Here is a 16,835-nt window from a genome sequence, read left to right on the forward strand (position 1 = left end):
ACAAAGGGGAAGACTCGGCGCTTTCTAAAGCTCTGTTTCCAAACGCGACACGTCAGGACACAAACCAAACTACCTGGCCCCCCTGCCGGTTTAAAGTGCAAATCGACGGAACCTAAGCACCCAGAAAGCCGCAGCCCCAGAGCACCTGCCGTAAGGGCGGGGAAAGGATGGTGGGCGAGCCGCGGGCCGAACGAGGGGAAGCCAGCGCCCAGGAGGCGGGCCTTCCGCGGCGAAGCCCCGCCCCTCCCTGGCTGGTCGCTGATTGGTGGCGGCGCCAGGCCGCGCGAGGAGGGGCGGGCCCCCGCGCGGCTCCGGCTCTCCGGTTCGGCGCGTCCCGCCCGCTGGTGGGTGTGTCCAGGCGGCGGGAGCGCGCGCGCTCGCTCGCGTCCGGGGACCGGAAAGGAGGCGGGGCCGCGGCAGCGCGCCCCCACTCCCCCCACCCCGGAACGCTCGGCGCAGGCGGCGCGGCTCGCAGAGAGGTGGACCGCGGCCGGAACGGGGTCCCGGGTGTGCGTGGGGAGCGGGTTTCGGGGCGTCGGCCGCGATGAACACGGTGCTGTCGCGGGCGAACTCGCTGTTCGCCTTCTCGCTGAGCGTGATGGCGGCGCTCACCTTCGGCTGTTTCATCACCACCGCCTTCAAAGACCGGAGCGTCCCGGTGCGGCTGCACGTCTCGAGGATCATGCTGTGAGTACGGCCGGGGTCGGGCGGCGGGGCCGGGCCGGGGCGGGGGGCGCCGAGGCCGGGCTGCCGCGCGAACCCCCTCCCCTCCCCGCCTCCCCGAGCGGCCTTCGCCCCCGAGCGGCCTTCGCCCCCGGGCGGATCCATTGGGGGCTCTCCCTCGACTCCCACCCTCCGCCGCACCTTCCCGGGCTTGCTCTTAAATGTTCGTTTCGAGCGTTGCTCAGGTCACTGCCTCCGCTTCCTTCCTGTGCCTCACTTCCCTCGCCCGCGCCCGGCCAATAAGGGAGCACCACACCAGCCCAGCGGGCCCGCCCGGCCGCACCCCCGCCGGCGCGGGGCTCGGGGTCCCGGGCGCTCCCGGCCTGACTCGCCCCCCGACAGCCCCTCCGCGGCGTCCGTCCCCCTCGTCCCGCCGCCGAAGGTACCCGCGGCGCCTGCGAAGTTGGCAGGAGAGGTTCGGATGCCCGGGGAGGAGTCGGCCTCCCAGCGCTCCCAGGCGGCGTGCTTTTAATTTTATTTGTGAAGGGCCAGCCACTTGAATAAATCTGCGAAAATGCCCGAAGTAGAATTTTGAAATGACACTGTCGTTTCGCTAGTGCCCATTTTTTATGCTAATTTTTATTCTCTGGCACTTTCTTCGATTCGTAGCTTTTTTCACCCCCCTGGTTCTCGTGCCCTTCTTATCTGTGCCATCTTCCAACGAAAGCGCCCTCGTCTTCAACCTTAGTTTTATTTCTAAGTCACAAACGCCAACAAGCCAGTCATCTAATGGCTATTCCCCACTTATTTTTGTTTTCCTCCCTGCATTGATGTTTGTTAGGTACTCTTTTTTTTAGATTCCGGTAGACTCAGGCTGGACATCACGAGCGCTGTCTGCTCTGGGAGGGCTTAGAAGAGGATGGCTCATGGTACACACTGAACAGCTGTTAGCTACTGTGAACCTTGAGCAAGCTTCCTACCTTCCTGGGTCTTCATTTCCTTTTGTCTGAAGTGGAAGTAATACCCAACTCGTAGGCCTGTTGTGAGGATTGAGATAATTGTCAAAAACACATAGTGGCCCTGACCCGGACGCATACGTAGTACGTGCTCAGTGAATAGTAGTTGTTCATTTAATCTTCGTTTCCATACCACCTTGCAGTCAAATGTAATTTTCTTCTACCCAGTCTACCAGATCACTTGACATCGAGTATTTCCACATTCTATGAGCACTTTTTTTCTCCCCCTGGGTTTTGTTAGGGGTTCTTTGAAGGTAAATGAAAATAGCAGAAGACCTACTTCTATAGTGGATTAGAATGTTTCTATTGTCACACTTACCAGTTTCTCTGATTTTTACTTGTTTCTTTGTGGGATACAGCTAGACCCTGTCTTTCACGTATGTAAGGAATTTTGTGAGTTTTTTATGCTGTTATGTTTGAAGGATGGTGAAACTGTTATCTTTATTTCTAGAAAAAATGTAGAAGACTTCACTGGACCTAGAGAAAGAAGTGATCTGGGATTCATTACATTTGATATAACTGCTGATATCCTTTTTAGCAAATATTTCATCGCTCTTTCTCTAGTATTACAATGATATACATATTTAGTGATTTGGGGGACAGTAAGTATGTTTATCCATTGAATCAGTCAGACCTTGGAAATTTCTATGCCTATGTTTTCATCAGTATAGTCGTGTTAATACCTCCTCGTTCAGCCTTGAGAAAACTTGTATTTATAGATTGATGAGTTATTATTGTGTGAACACACTTTAAATTCTTCACAGAAACATTAAATAGATCTAAAGCTATAAAAGAGTTTGAATCTGTATTTAGGAAAGAAAATAAAATTAGATCATTTAGATTAAAGACGGAAGAATGTAACCACTACTCAGCCTACCTAGATGTAATGTTTCATGTACAATCCCCAAGAATATGTCCATGTTTTGTGACAGCAGAGAGAAACATATGTTGAAAAAGTGAATTGCATCTGCTGTGATTCAGAAGGTCATTGTCAAATGATTATTGGTAAGCCATATTAGCATTTTGCCATTATCGTTCTTTTTATAAGTACTTTTATAATAAAAGTCAGAGAAATCGTAACAATTAAAAGAGTTATTTAAAATGGACGTGATTTAAATATTTTCTCTTTATTTTGAACTTCCACCTTTTGACACCTCTGGTCACTGGGCCAGTTTAATCTTCTCTTAGGGTCTTAGATTACTATCTTGGCAGCATTGTTACCTGCCACTTCTGGGATCTCATCTGCCTTTTTAAGACCCCAGGATTAAAGTTGGTTATGGAGATTGAACTGTCTGAACTTGTGTAAAGCAACTATCTGAACAGTGGAATTAGATTATCTACCTGGGGAGTTTACCTGACATGTCTCTTTACTAGCCTGGAATTACTTTTAACTTGATTTTTTTAGAAATAAATTACTAGGTTTAGAAGTAGACTAGGAATTAGTTCTGTAGGCACTTTTTTAGGAAATAGAGTACACCATCAGAAAAGTCCTGTGTTAAACTTTTGCTTTTAAGTCTTCATCTCTTTAAAAAAAAAAAAAAATCTAAGCTAGTGAGAGAGAGTTTGGAGCTAGTGTGAAAGTAGGAACTTTGTGTATGTGGGCAATTATAGTGAAATTTAATTTCATCATTTGTAGTTTAGATTTTCTTAATATGGCTGCTAAAACTTGAAATTGTACCTGTTTTTATAGAGAGACATTTAAGGCTTCTCAATTCTGAAATAGTGATTCTTAGTGGATACACATATCTAAGAGTGGAATGGCATGAACGTGTAGCTGTTAGTATATAAACGGATATAATAAAATGACTTAACCATTTCTATATGATGCTTAATGAAATCCAAACATTAACTCAGTTCATTTCTCAGTGACACACCAGTCTTGTAATTAGTCCTGGTGAGTTTTTTTCACTTGGGTGCAAACTAATGAAACCAGATTGGTATTCAGCTGTGTACTCTTACTAAAGCACTTCGTGGGTTGAGACATTTCGATCTCTACTGGCATATGTCCAAAAATAATATGTACAATTTACCGTACTTGGTTTAATTACTTGAGCCTAGTTCACTTTTGCTTAACATTAAGTTATATTGTGGTGATTGGTTATACTGAGAACTCCAGTGGAATCATATGTGCTTGAAATACTAAGTCCTCTTTCTTTTAGACTTAGTGGGTTGATTTTACAGAAAACGAAATTCTGTATTTCTCGGTTAAGTTTGTATTAATTGAAGTATCTCAGGTAGTAATGCTTAGAGGAGCAGGGCAGGATACTGATAATCTCACTGATATTTTTTGACTTTGGAATGAGCTGGATTTTACAGTATATCATCCTCTATATATTTTTATTAAATTAGAGGCCCAGTATGTTTCTGGGCCACCTCTCCTTTTTTTTTTTTTTTAATTTTAGTATCAGTATTGCTATGAATAATTAAGAATAACTAAAATCTGTTTTAAAGTTGTATGCTGCTTTATGATTTATATATCCCTTAATTTATATACATCTAGAAAATATATTTGATTGGAACGTTAAGCAGTTGTTTCTTTATTTATCAGCCGAATATTCAACAAAAAATAATGTAAGTATTTTCATAGATATTTAAAACCTCATTCTTTAGAAAAGAATATAAATTTTATATATTCAAAATATCTGACGTGAGTAATTTAGTAAATAGCACAAGCCCATGGAAAGGTGACTCTACCAAGAAAACTTTATCTCCTTTGGTAGCTTTTGTCTTTTTTGTTTTTCTGTCTGCTTCTACAGCCCCCCTGCATTGTGGTTCCCAAGAGTGGGGTGCAAGCAAGGTAATGCCTAGATATATAAGGAAAACAATTAAGAGCTATTATTTCTTTTCTTATGGATCTAAGAAGAGTTGCCAGATTTTCAGTTTGTTCAGCTTTTTACTTGGCGTTAGGATGCAGTGGCAAGTTGCAAGCTCCTCATGTGCCACGCTGGAAGCCAAAAGTCCATTTATGTATTTCTCAATTTAAAATAAGAGGGAAAAGATGTGAAATTTTACTGATACTCACTCTATGGACTGACACTGATACTCTACTCGGTCCTTAAGTCAAATGGTCACACGCCTCCTAAAACACGCACCTTCTCTGGAGGAAGAGGAGGAATTCTGTAGGGCAGGCGGTCAGCCTGCTGCATACATGTATCCGTTCACTTTCAGCATTTTGCAGAGTTGTGCAATATGTACCCAATTGAGTAGATTATATCATCTAGTTTTAAATAAACTAATCCTCACAAATGGAAAAATAGTTAAAAAATTCTTTCAAAGAAATTAGAGATTGAAGAGAATGCTAACGGTCCAGACATGTGTGAGCGACAGGAAAACGGCCGAGCTGACAGCCACGTTAAAGGATTAAAAAAAAAAATCAAAGAGATCTAATAAATAGTTGGCTGAGAACAATTTAGCATTAGTCAAGAAGCCTATTTGAAATGCACATTTACGTTCACTATCAATAATTATATACCTAACGATAATAGTAATGTGTATCATGTACGTAATTTGTAAATAAAGATGCATAGTTTGGGTTGGTGTTCAAAATAATTCATTATCAAAAATCTTTGGAGACTGTTTCCAGTGATAAGCTCCAAAAGGATGTTGCTGAACTATGGGTTTTGAGGAAATGAGGAGGTCGAATTTACTCCTCAGCTAAGTCCTCTGTAAGCTAAGATACTCTCTCCACAGCTACCATTAGAGATAGACGGCAAGATACTTGAATCAGGGAAATTTGTAACTTGTGCTTACAACTCTGTTACCCAGATATGTAATCAAGAACTGTAAAGATAACTAATTTGTGAATCGTCTCTTAGATTATTTTAAAATCCATCTAAATATTTATATTTTTCCTCTTTTAATACATGATGTGAGCTGTTTTGATAGTCTTTTATTAAGCCATATATCTACAATTAATTTATATTGAGAAATACATTACTTTGTTTTGAGTTGTGCAGGACTCATCAGTTTGAGCACTTAAAGTAGTCTTTTTAATCATGAATTAGAGTTGATTAGAAGTTTTATAATTAAAAGCTATTAAACTGTTAGATTAAAACTTACTATAACATTATTAAAACTATTAGTTTGTGACTGAAATTTATTAGTCCAGTCTGATTTAGAGCTTTTGTTGCAGATAAGAGTAAGGGTTAAAATATTTATATAGCATATTGATAAAACAGAAATCTTCTTATGTCCTAAAGGGGTAAGGTGAATGACTCTGGTATGTGCATTAACTCCGAAAGGTGAAATCTGTGGAATCAAAATGTGCTTCTATGTTGTTTTTACCTGAGTTACCCTTATGTTTTGTTATCAGCATAGCCTGAGGTAATTCGTGGTTAAGAGATGAGTCTATTCTGTATTGTATTTGAACTGTATATTCATTTTCAAGGGATGACAAATGAATCAACTTTATTTGTTGATTGGTTTGATTAGTTAACTGGAATCATTAGCACTTCAATTCTTTGTGTATTTATTTTGAGCATATCTTTTATGGAGGATACTTTGTTGGGCAGTAAGAATATTGGGTTGAATAAGTTTTGATCCCTGCCCTTGAGAATCAACAAAGCATTAAACAGAAAAAGCTGCTCTGAAGATAAGAGTGACAGCTGTAAGCACAAGTATTCTACAAGTTTCAGCAAATGATCCAAGTAAATATGTCACCTTCTTGGTGATGGAAATACCTGAGTCAGATTCATAACTGATTTACCCCAGCATGGCTAGTAAGTTAATACAGTTTGGAATTTGACAGATCACTGCTTCGGTGAATAAATAAATATACATAAAGTCATTTCACTTTGGCATATCTTTGATTCTGTGTTCTTCAGTCTTGATGTTTCTGTTTAATGTTGGAGGGTTTAAGGTGAAGATTTGAACCCCTTTTTAGAAATGAAGTGTTCCACATTTCTTTTTAGTTAATGCTGAGGAGTTGGCCTCACAAGCTAATGGATGGTAGCTTCATAAGAACACATTTCTTTGCATTTAGAAGTGGTTACAAATGTGCTTTTTCTCCATTTCGTAACTCTAATTTTCCAAATGAAACTTGCTTATGATATGTCAAAGCAGTGGCTTAAAAGAATTGTCTGACTTCTAGGATTTTGCCAGTAAAACAATAATGTGCCTATGTTTCCTTAAAGGAAAAAAAAAAAAACCTAAAAAGTCTTCATTTTTTTAGCGATGCCTTGATAATTGAAAAACCTTGGAGATATATAAATTTTCATGAGATAATCTAGCAGCAGTGACCTGTATTAGCAGTGTGATCTACAGGGATTAGTTCTCTCTGTTTCCCTGGCACCATGCAGTGTCCACAGGGTTGGAGGGTCTCAGAAATTTTACAGGGAAAAGTGATTTAAAAGAATGCTTCCCTTCTAGGGATTCTAGTGCCTTCTGTTTCTCCTAGGGCCTCACTCTGGAGAGCACATAAGTCTAAAACCTTGCATTAAACTTTGAGGGCTCTAAATAATACAGTTGCCTTGGCAAAAGGGGTGATTTCCTTTAGGGAAGTATCTTTCTTTTGTCCAGAAGTTTCACTCCTGTATCTATCCACTTGTTACCATTTTGTCTGCTTTAAGATTTTAGCAGTTCCCTCAAAGTTGGATTCATTCATATAAATTAAACTCTTCGCTTAACATATTTCTGAAGTGACAGAGATGCTATATCTGTTGAATTATCTAATTAATTTTTATTTTAATGTAGGCTCTGAACCAGGTTGTTCTGTGGGACAAGATTGTTCTGAGAGGTGATAATCCAAAGCTGCTGTTGAAAGATATGAAAACAAAGTATTTTTTCTTTGACGATGGAAATGGTCTCAAGTGAGCAATTCTTTGTCATTTTTTACGTGTGATGTTACATGAAGGGGAGAGAAAGATGTGATGTGTTTTTATTTTAAAGAAAAACAGCTAAAAAGAAAAGTTGAGAGAGAAGAAAAGTATTTATACAGATGTGAACTGGAAGATGGGGTAGAAATAGTACCGGGCTTCTGCCCTTAAGGGTACAGGGATCCTGGGCTGCTGGCCCGGGAGTGGGACTGTCGTCAAAGGGCTCCTTCGGGGGTGTCAGAGGAGCCTGCCTGGGAACCTGAACGAGGAAGCCACGTGTTGGTCTAGGAGTTGATACTGAAGTTTCTAGTTTCGGTTCACTTAATCTCTCTGAACCTCAGCTTCCTTTTATACAAAATGAAGGAATTAGAACGATTGATCTTTTGGGTCAGTTTTAGCTCTTAAGCTCTGCGGGTCAACTTTGGAAAGGATTTTAGGGGAGAGCTATTTTAACCAAACCTGGTTTTGCAGATGAAAAGTTTCCAGCCCTGGGAGAGTTTAATTGATTCAGGTTTGCCCATCTGGATAATGATAGAATTAGGTTTCAAACCATCGTCTCCTGATTTCTAGCTCAAATCTCTCTGTTTTCTGTGTTTTACTTATTTAAGCGTTTTGGTTGATGGCTCGAATAACTGTGACTTAAGTGACTTGAGGAGGGTAATTATGGGGGACCTGCAGTGAGAATGCTGCTGTTTCCCAGCATCATCTTGGATCTCAAACGACTTGAGAAGAACTTGTGTGTAGATTAGAATTCCAATTAGGAATAGCTGGTTAAAAATAAAGTATTTGATACCTCAGTGCTTGAATTAAAACGTTTTTATTGAACTACAAATGTTTCTGCTGACATCTGTTTATTATATCTTTTTATAGGGGAAACAGGAATGTCACTTTAACCCTATCTTGGAACGTTGTACCAAATGCTGGAATTCTACCTCTTGTGACAGGATCAGGACATGTATCTGTCCCATTTCCAGATACATATGAAATAACGAAGAGTTATTAAATTATTCTGAATTTGAAGCAGCATATTTTTGTACCTAATGAATTGTATCTTGTTTATCTCTTCCCTTGCATCTTTATTTGTTTTGGGTTGTTAACTTTTTTTTTTTTTGGTGTAAGAATGAACATCAAAAGGCATATTTGAAGGGAAAGGTTAATGTACTACTTAATTTTCCAAACAAAAACAAACAAAGGCCATCAGAGTGGAGTATTATAAGAATAAGACAGCCACATGAGAAGGATTTGTGAAATATTTATATTTGAAGTATTCCCTGTATTTCCATTATTCTTTATGGAATATGAAGTGAGCATGAAGGGTAGTTAAAACTTTCAGGTGCCTGTGGAGTTATAAGGACTCTATTTATGCCTTGCATTTATGCCAGTTCACATTGGATGTCATTTAGAAGCAGACATTCTCTATTACCTCTTTGAGGGTATGTCTGAATACTGGAAAAATTAATACAATTGTTGGTGAGAAGCCTGGTTTACAAAATAGCGAAAAGTGATGAATTTTATTCCGTTTGTCTTAGGAATGCCCACAATGCTTGTTTTTCTGACAGGTGACTAGCAACTTTCTCCACTAAAGACTAAATACCTCTTTATATGCTGTAAATCATTCTAGATCATTTTAAAGTCTCTTAAGTCAACCAAATGTGTGTCTTTCAGTGCTTTCTCTAAAAAAGTTCCTTGGTATTATATCTTTGTGTGATTCTTCTTCTTTTTTTTTTTTAAACATTGCCATTGAACGTTGAAAATGTTTGCATGGTTTATCTAGTGAGCATGCCTAGTGCCACAGAGTGGTAATTATTTAATTATTTTTCTAGGTCCACATTTGAATAATTATTGGGGTAATAATAATCGATATGTGTTGGTGTGCATTTCCATTCACAGGCACTCATATATTTTACTGTATGTGATCCTCAGTAATCTAACGAGGTAAGTAGTGCAAATGTTAGCTCTTTGCAGATAAAGAAACAGACCCAGAAGTTTGTGGAATTGCTTCAAGGTTATTACATAGCTAGCAAGGAAGGGTGTTAACCCTTGAACTCAGATCCGATTCTTTAAGCATATCCTTTTTTTTTTTTTTTTTTTTTTTTCTTTTTTCTTTTTTTTTTTTTGTGGTACGCGGGCCTCTCACTGTTGTGGCCTCTCCCGTTGTGGAGCACAGGCTCCGGACGCGCAGGCTCAGCGGCCATGGCTCACGGGCCCAGCCGCTCCGCGGCATGTGGGATCTTCCCGGACCGGGGCACGAACCCGCGTGCCCTGCATCGGCAGGCGGACTCTCAACCACTGCGCCACCAGGGAAGCCCCAAGCATATCCTTTTTTTATACCTCCGATTACAGACTAGTCAAAATTCACTTATATAATTTTTATTGTATTTTTTGTTACCCTGGACGCCCTTTCTATTACCTAGAAGAGATTTCCTATCCTGTGTGGAAATGACTAATTTTCAAGTTGCCAACAATTTATATAGCGGTACTATCTCACTCATTCTCTGCAGAAGTTAATTATACTCGTGTTAAAAGTATCAGAATCCAAATGTATGGAAAAATTATTCAGAGATTGATTATATGATCATATTTAACGTGAGTTTTTTCTACAGTGGGCGAATAAGCGTCCTCAAAGGAAGCAAGTACAAATCAGTCCCTTAAGAGCAAGACCGAGCGCTGTAGGTGCCTTATCGGCAGTGACCCAGAAGGGCTAATATTTTCTAAGAATAGCTTACAGTAGTGGCTTAACATTTGTTATACTTATTTCACATGAAATACATCTCTGTTTAATTGCATTGGTTGGAACAGCTCTTACCTGTAAGGGTGTGTGTTCTATGAAGGTCAGTTGAAGGTCAGAAGTACAGTATCATGAATGCTAGACTGGGTTTGGCTCCAGCTTTTTCATTACACTTTTCAGGGTCTCCGTTTCTTTATCTGTAAAATGACAGGGTTGGACTGGTTAGCTTAAATAGTAGTTCTTTTATACCACACACATCTGTAAAATTTGTTGGATCCGTTTGGCAGAGAGATTGAACAGAAAAGCACCTCAGTAATGTGACGGCAGCCAGATGATTGAAAGACAAGTCAACACATAATTCATATTGATCTGACTTTATTTCTGTTAGATTTTACACCCAGAAGATTTAACTTCTTACATAGTTTGTACAAACTTAAAATCTGTCGGCATCAAAGCTTAAAAGTTGGGTGTGTTCTCCTTGAGGCGGGTACATGTAAGAAGCCTGCAGCCTTAGCCAGACCCGGGGCTGGTTTAGGTGTTCATGGGCCTCTGCATGCGTGGATCTGTGTTTGCTGGAGATGAATGTGGAAATTTACTCCAGTTCCTGTTCAGTCCAAGCCCACCCACTTTTTGGAGTTCAGTGAGAAAGGGGAGTAGAAAGGCCCCCAGCACAATGGATGCGTGTGCTTTTACTCACTAGCTAAGGGAAGCTGTCAGGACAAGAGTGCGCCAACATGGGGATGAGAAACCCCCCTCTCAGGAGCTCACTTTTGGGTATGCAAGCTTTGTACGTTCACTGTGATTCTGCACGAAGAAGATGGACCTGTGTTCAGTTGATAACCATATCATCAACCTCAGCGTCAGTGTTTTCAAGAAGTCTTAGAAAGTCTCCATAAACACCCAAGGCTTCACACTTTTTTTGTTTTTGTTTTTGCGGTACGCGGGCCTCTCACTGCTGTGGCCTCTCCCGTTGCGGAGCACAGGCTCCGGACGCGCAGGCTCAGCGGCCATGGCTCACGGGCCCAGCCGCTCCGCGGCACGTGGGATCCTCCCGGACCGGGGCACGAACCCGCGTCCCCTGCATCGGCAGGCAGACTCTCAACCACTGCGCCACCAGGGAAGCCCCCGGCTTTACACTTTTAATTAGAAACATCGGAGCCCAGGGATGATCCTAGGAAGAGAATAATTGCAAGACACTCATCTAAAGTAATTATGTTTAGAAATGAGTTAATTTTAAGATGTTGTGCTTACGTGCTCCTTTTCTCTAGCAGTTTAACCTAGACAAGCAGCTATATCAGTGATTCTATTCTCCCAGTTGATTACATTTGGTTCCTTTATGCTTAAAGGAAGATAACAGAAAACTTCAGAAATTCCTTATGGTGTAATAGGAAAAGGGGGTTATTTTGAGCTGCTGTTTTTGGAATTATTTTACAGCTCTTTGGTGGGTCTGGCCACTAAGAGATAGGCTTGAAGGCCGCGAGGAACGTTTGTTCACTGTTCTATCTAAAGCTTAATGAGCTAAAGCTTTGGGTCTTTGGGGGTATAGGTTAACGGAGGTGTTATTTTATAATGCTTTGACTTGACCTGAAATGAGTTTATGGGGGGGAAAAAACCATAAGCTGTGAATTTTGGTAGTAAACATCTGTCCATTTCAGATGCTTCCCTTGCTTTTAGCAGGCAGCCTGTGTACCTTTTATGTGACTGCCAGTGGTTTAAAGAGATCTGTTTCAAAAAGTGGTTGCATGTTTTGATGCAATTTGGGAAATTTTACAAATACAGATTCATAAGAAAAAAATCCATGAAAATACTGAAGATATGTTTGAGGATTTTCTTAATTGCAGTAAATATTCAGCATTTTTCTAATGAACGTGAATTTTGTTTATGAGTAAAAGTATGCATTTTCAAAGACTTTCCGATCGATGCTTTCTTTTATGCGAAGCTGCTGCACTAAGAGAAAATGGCTGAAACCAAGTCTAGTGACCTTGAGGTTGTTTTCTTTTCTCCCCCCTCCCACCCCCTCTTTTTTTTTTGGTGGGGTGGGTCAGGGGAGGTCAATCACACCTAAAAGATCTTCTCCAGAGACTGCGCTCCTATACTAGACTGTAAGCTCTCCGAGGGCAGTCTTGTAGGTTTATCTTTGTATCTTGCCCAGCGCCTAGCAGAGTGCTTTGCACATAATAGGCGCCCAATAAATGCTGATGGTGAACGAAGTCACTGTCTCTGTAATGTGGCCAGACCGTGGGGACTGCCTTGCAGTGAGTGAATGCTCTCTGTAAGGGCCGCCTTTGTCATTCTTGAGCTCCTGGTGACGTTAGATCTGATTCTTCTTCCTTCTGTTCACGCCTTGGGACAACCTGGGCCGGGCTAGTGCCGCTCTGGTTGCCAAGACCTGGGTTCTCCCAGTGCCAGGCTTCTGGTGAGAGCCAAGGGGTAGTGACTGGTTGAGAAGATGGATAAAGTAACACTAGAAAGTCACCACACAGACCTGAGTTTAAAAACTCAAGATGCCTGTGGAGCTCATGAAGAACCGGGTCAGAATAGACAGCTGGCTCCATTTGAAAGTGTGGCGGGCCCGGCCTCCCGGCCTCCCGGGCGTGTCGGCGGTTTTGGGTCGCTGCCCTCGCACTCCTGACCCCTGGGACGACCCTGTGAGCCCACTGAGTTGTGGGAACCCTGCTTTTTCTTTCTGTTTCTCAAAAGAATGTTTCCCAGTGAACTCAGACAACTGAAACGATAGAAATACTCCCTCAAAAGAACAGAAAGTTGAATTTAGAGGGCAACTGAGTTATATTTAACCTCAGTGTATTTTATCTGGGACAACACAAGAGGTGAGCTGGGTTTTGTTTTTGTTCTCTCTGAACCTGGGCAATGCTATGTCAGAACTTCAGTCCTTAGTCGTTTTCTCTCACACATTTTCTCTCAGCTTGATTTGTTAAAGCGAGGATTCTGGATCCTGCAGCCTGTTGCCTGATGAGGGAGTTATCCCTGTAGAAGGAAAGCGGCCCCGTCAGTAGGTGAGCCTCAGTCTATCTGACCTCAAGTAGCTTTCAGCCAGGCCTTTTCTTCCCACTGGAGAGGGGCAGAGAGGTATTTCCTTGTTGGAATATGTGTGGTTGATGCATATCCCACTGGTATATCTGTTGAGAATGCTTGGGAGTAGGGATCTGGGTGTTGAAAGGTAGTTAGTGGTAAAACCCATATTCAAACCCTGGCGTCTGCACCAGAGCTGAATGCCCCTCCGTACAGGCTGTGCTGTTTCGCCAGAAACATGGGGTGATCATAACTTTCTTCCAGAAGTGCTGGGAGAAGGAAATACATGTGGGAACAGGACCTCCTGGGATTCTTGGCACATGGCAGGTTTTTATTACTTCTGCGAAATGTAGGGGAGTTGAGGGAACAGGGCCGAACAGTTCACAGACTCTAAAGTCTCTTAGCAGAGATGCAGGGTTTTTTTCTTTTACCTATAATGGTAGGACAACTTAGGTAGTTATTTCATTTGATGCAAAACACTGAGTCTTGCGCCAATGTTTTTCACCTAAGAATGGAAAAAATCACTTAGCTTGATCATGAAGATTAGTTGATTAATGATTGTGAAAAGTATAGAAAACTTTACCCTCATTTTAACCATCTGGAATAAGAAAGGCCAGGGAAAAAACAAGGAATAAAGCTGACTGGAAGTTGGTGTGTGAGACAAAACGCACCGACGACGAAGGGGAGGTGGATTTATTCTGGCCCTTGCAACGGGGAGAACGTCCGTTTCTGCAGAAGGATTTCTCAGAAGAGGCAGGAGGCTTGGGTTTCTTAGAGACAGAGAGATAAGAGAGTCCTGCGGAGGTGGGGTGGATGCCGTTACTTCTCAGAACATGCGGGCTTGGTGGGCAAGGTTCTGCTCTCAGAAAGCCCAAGGTCGGGGGCTTCTTGACCACTGCTTCCTTCTGGGCGCACAGGGCGCAGGAAGGATTCAGCATTGTCATTGGTTTGGGGAGAGCTAAGGAAACTCCAGAGTCCTCTAGTGGAACAGCATCAACCGTGGGTCGGTGTCCAGGAGGTTACAGAGGTCAGGGTAACGTGTCAGAGGCCTCATCAGGAGAGGAAGCACCCCAAAGAGATGCGGAACCTGAATCAGGTCTATCTCCAATTATTTGTCACTTTCAACTTAAAAGACTGACAGTTCACTGACCGCCAGCTCTTTACACTTGATTATACCGTAGCAATCAAGAAATCAAACATGTATTTACTCAGCATCTTTTCTACCAAGTTCTAAGTATTTATTTTTATTTAAAATCAGTGCATTATATATTCTTATTTCTCTCCATTGGTCATTTGTCTACTTAACGATCCCTGATCACCCTTCTGGTAATGAGCTACTCCTCTCATTATGTAGACTGCTCACAGGTTCTAAAAGTTGTCCTTTGCCTGCCCATCCCTGCTAATTAGAAATACATTTCTGGTAAGTAACCTAACAGTCATTCCAGTTTTGCAAAGGGTGTTGGTTAGGAAGGAGGCTAAATAGATTGTTTAAAGGCCTTTATTAATCCTTCAAAAAATTATTACTGTTCACTAGAAGTTTCAAAAATAGCACAGACAAGTCCTCTGTACGCTTAATCTCAGCTCCCCCTTGTGGTGACATCTTACATAACTACAGGTCAGTATCAGAGCCTGGGAACTGGCACAATCCGTAGACCTTATTCAGATTTCACCAGTTGCACTTGACTGATCTGTGTGCATTTTGCAGCCTCTGTAACGGGCCAGACACTGTGCTTGCTTACACCCGGGGGTGGAGTGATGTAATACAGACAGCACCTCAAACACTTTAAATGTTCTTGGGAAGTCTGTTTTTGTCTTGTTTTTAGAGTAAAACCGGGAGTCCTCAGCCCTGCCTTTAAGATTTTTCCGGTTATAGAGTCAGGAGGTAAAATATTGTTATCGCAGTGATTACTAATGACAAAATAAACACACTAAAGTGGGTGGGGGGCGGGGGAGGGGTGTGGGGGGCACACGGCACACGTCACGTTGAATCACGCAGCCAAGATTCTCCTCCTGACGGTGCGCTGGGCCGGGAACCCCACTGCATCTGCGGAACCACGTCCAGGCTCAGCGCAGCTGGCTGCAGTGCAGCGGCCGACCCTGGTAGGACCCGTCAACCAGAGAGATGCTCGGACTCCAAGGGAAAACGTAAAGTCATCCACAGAATTGCTGGAAAAACAGATGGTCTTATCCAACAGGTGATCTTACCTGTCTGTTTCTGTGACATAGTCTTGGAGCTGCATTAAGTGCTAAATCTGGTGATGCTGAAGGGCTTCCAGGATAAGATGTGAGCTGTATTATCTGGCTGGGATGACTCCAGGAGGCCAGAGGGAGCGATCTTCCAAATCTAAGGCCTCCTGTTGGTCAGTCCCCTTCCAGGAAGGCACATTCCGTGAGAAAAGATCTCCAGGGCAACCTATGAAAGGCAGTGGGTCTGTATCAGTACCTGTGCTTTTATGACACTCCTGCCACACACATAAAATTGCAAGTGAAGTTTCACAAAATAATTCTTTGGGCTATAGGCATATGCTCACTTACCCTTCTTCCATGTCATTAAAAGAAAAAAAAAAAAAAGATGGTCATGACCTAGTTAATCAACTTCAAGACTCCTTGTTTAAAAAAAGTTCAAATTGTAATAGGAATCAAGAAATTGAGTCTACAATATAACAGAATTTCATAATAACAGCTACAATTTACCTATTATTATATGCTAGGTGATTTATAAACATCAGCAGCAGCCATAACATTCCTGTAAGTCATTCATCACTCAGCAGACGTTTACTGTGCTCCTGTTGGCCACAGGCACTGTTCTAGTCGCTAGAGATGGGGCAGTGATCAAAGCAGAAAGAACAATGTCCGCTCTCATGGAGCTCACCGTCTAGTGCGGAGAGTCTCTAGCAAACACATGAAGTAAGATGTATTTTGTGTCATAATAAGTACTATGGAGAAGAAGAATCGGGGAAGGGGGATAAGGCGTGTTTGGGTGCAAGCTGATGCCTGAAGGAGATGAGAGAATGGACTTCAGGGTGTCAGAGGAGAAATCCTGACCCCGGGAGTAGCAAGGGCCAGACTCCGAGACAAGGATTCTTGGCTCATCCAAGGAACAGGACTGATGTGGGATACAGATGTGGAAAAACAGGTTCAGGAAACTTAGCTCAAGGTCAGACTAGGAGGGGTTCTGAACACAGGTCTAGCTGGCTCCAAAGTCCATTACAATGTCCATCACCAGGACATATAGAACACTAGTTACTGCACATCTACTACGTGTCATCCATCCTCTTACTCAGCTTTAACTGTGTGATGGTTGCCTCTCATTTTCTGGTGAACTACAGGAGTCAGGTACCCCTGGCTAGAAATCACATAATAAAGAGCTTGTTAATAGAAGACACTCAGGCCCAACAAGCTTTACGAAGATTAATAGGGGAAAGAAGCAAATATATATCCAGTGCATCACTGTTTTAATTATTTAGTGAGATGGCATAAGAGAATAATTTTCTATATATATTCATATATTTTCATATAAGAACTTAATATAACTCATTCATATAATTTCCTATATATTCATCTTCTACGTGAAATATTTTAAGT

General features: G+C 42.0%; 1 protein-coding gene across 1 annotated transcript; it reads left to right on the forward strand.

Moving 5' to 3' along the window:
* Window positions 1-445: 445 nt before the first annotated feature.
* On the forward strand, window positions 446-9,187 carry SPCS3 (signal peptidase complex subunit 3). The gene is made up of 5 exons (XM_065900005.1): window positions 446-687; window positions 2,131-2,204; window positions 4,174-4,250; window positions 7,371-7,486; window positions 8,363-9,187. Exons 1-5 carry the CDS (start codon window positions 545-547, stop codon window positions 8,493-8,495), a joined length of 543 nt encoding a protein of 180 aa, XP_065756077.1. The 5' UTR covers window positions 446-544; the 3' UTR covers window positions 8,496-9,187.
* The last annotated feature ends 7,648 nt before the right edge of the window (window positions 9,188-16,835 follow it).

This window comes from Phocoena phocoena, chromosome 21 (genome assembly GCF_963924675.1).
Source record: "Phocoena phocoena chromosome 21, mPhoPho1.1, whole genome shotgun sequence".
Classification (NCBI taxonomy): domain Eukaryota; kingdom Metazoa; phylum Chordata; class Mammalia; order Artiodactyla; family Phocoenidae; genus Phocoena; species Phocoena phocoena.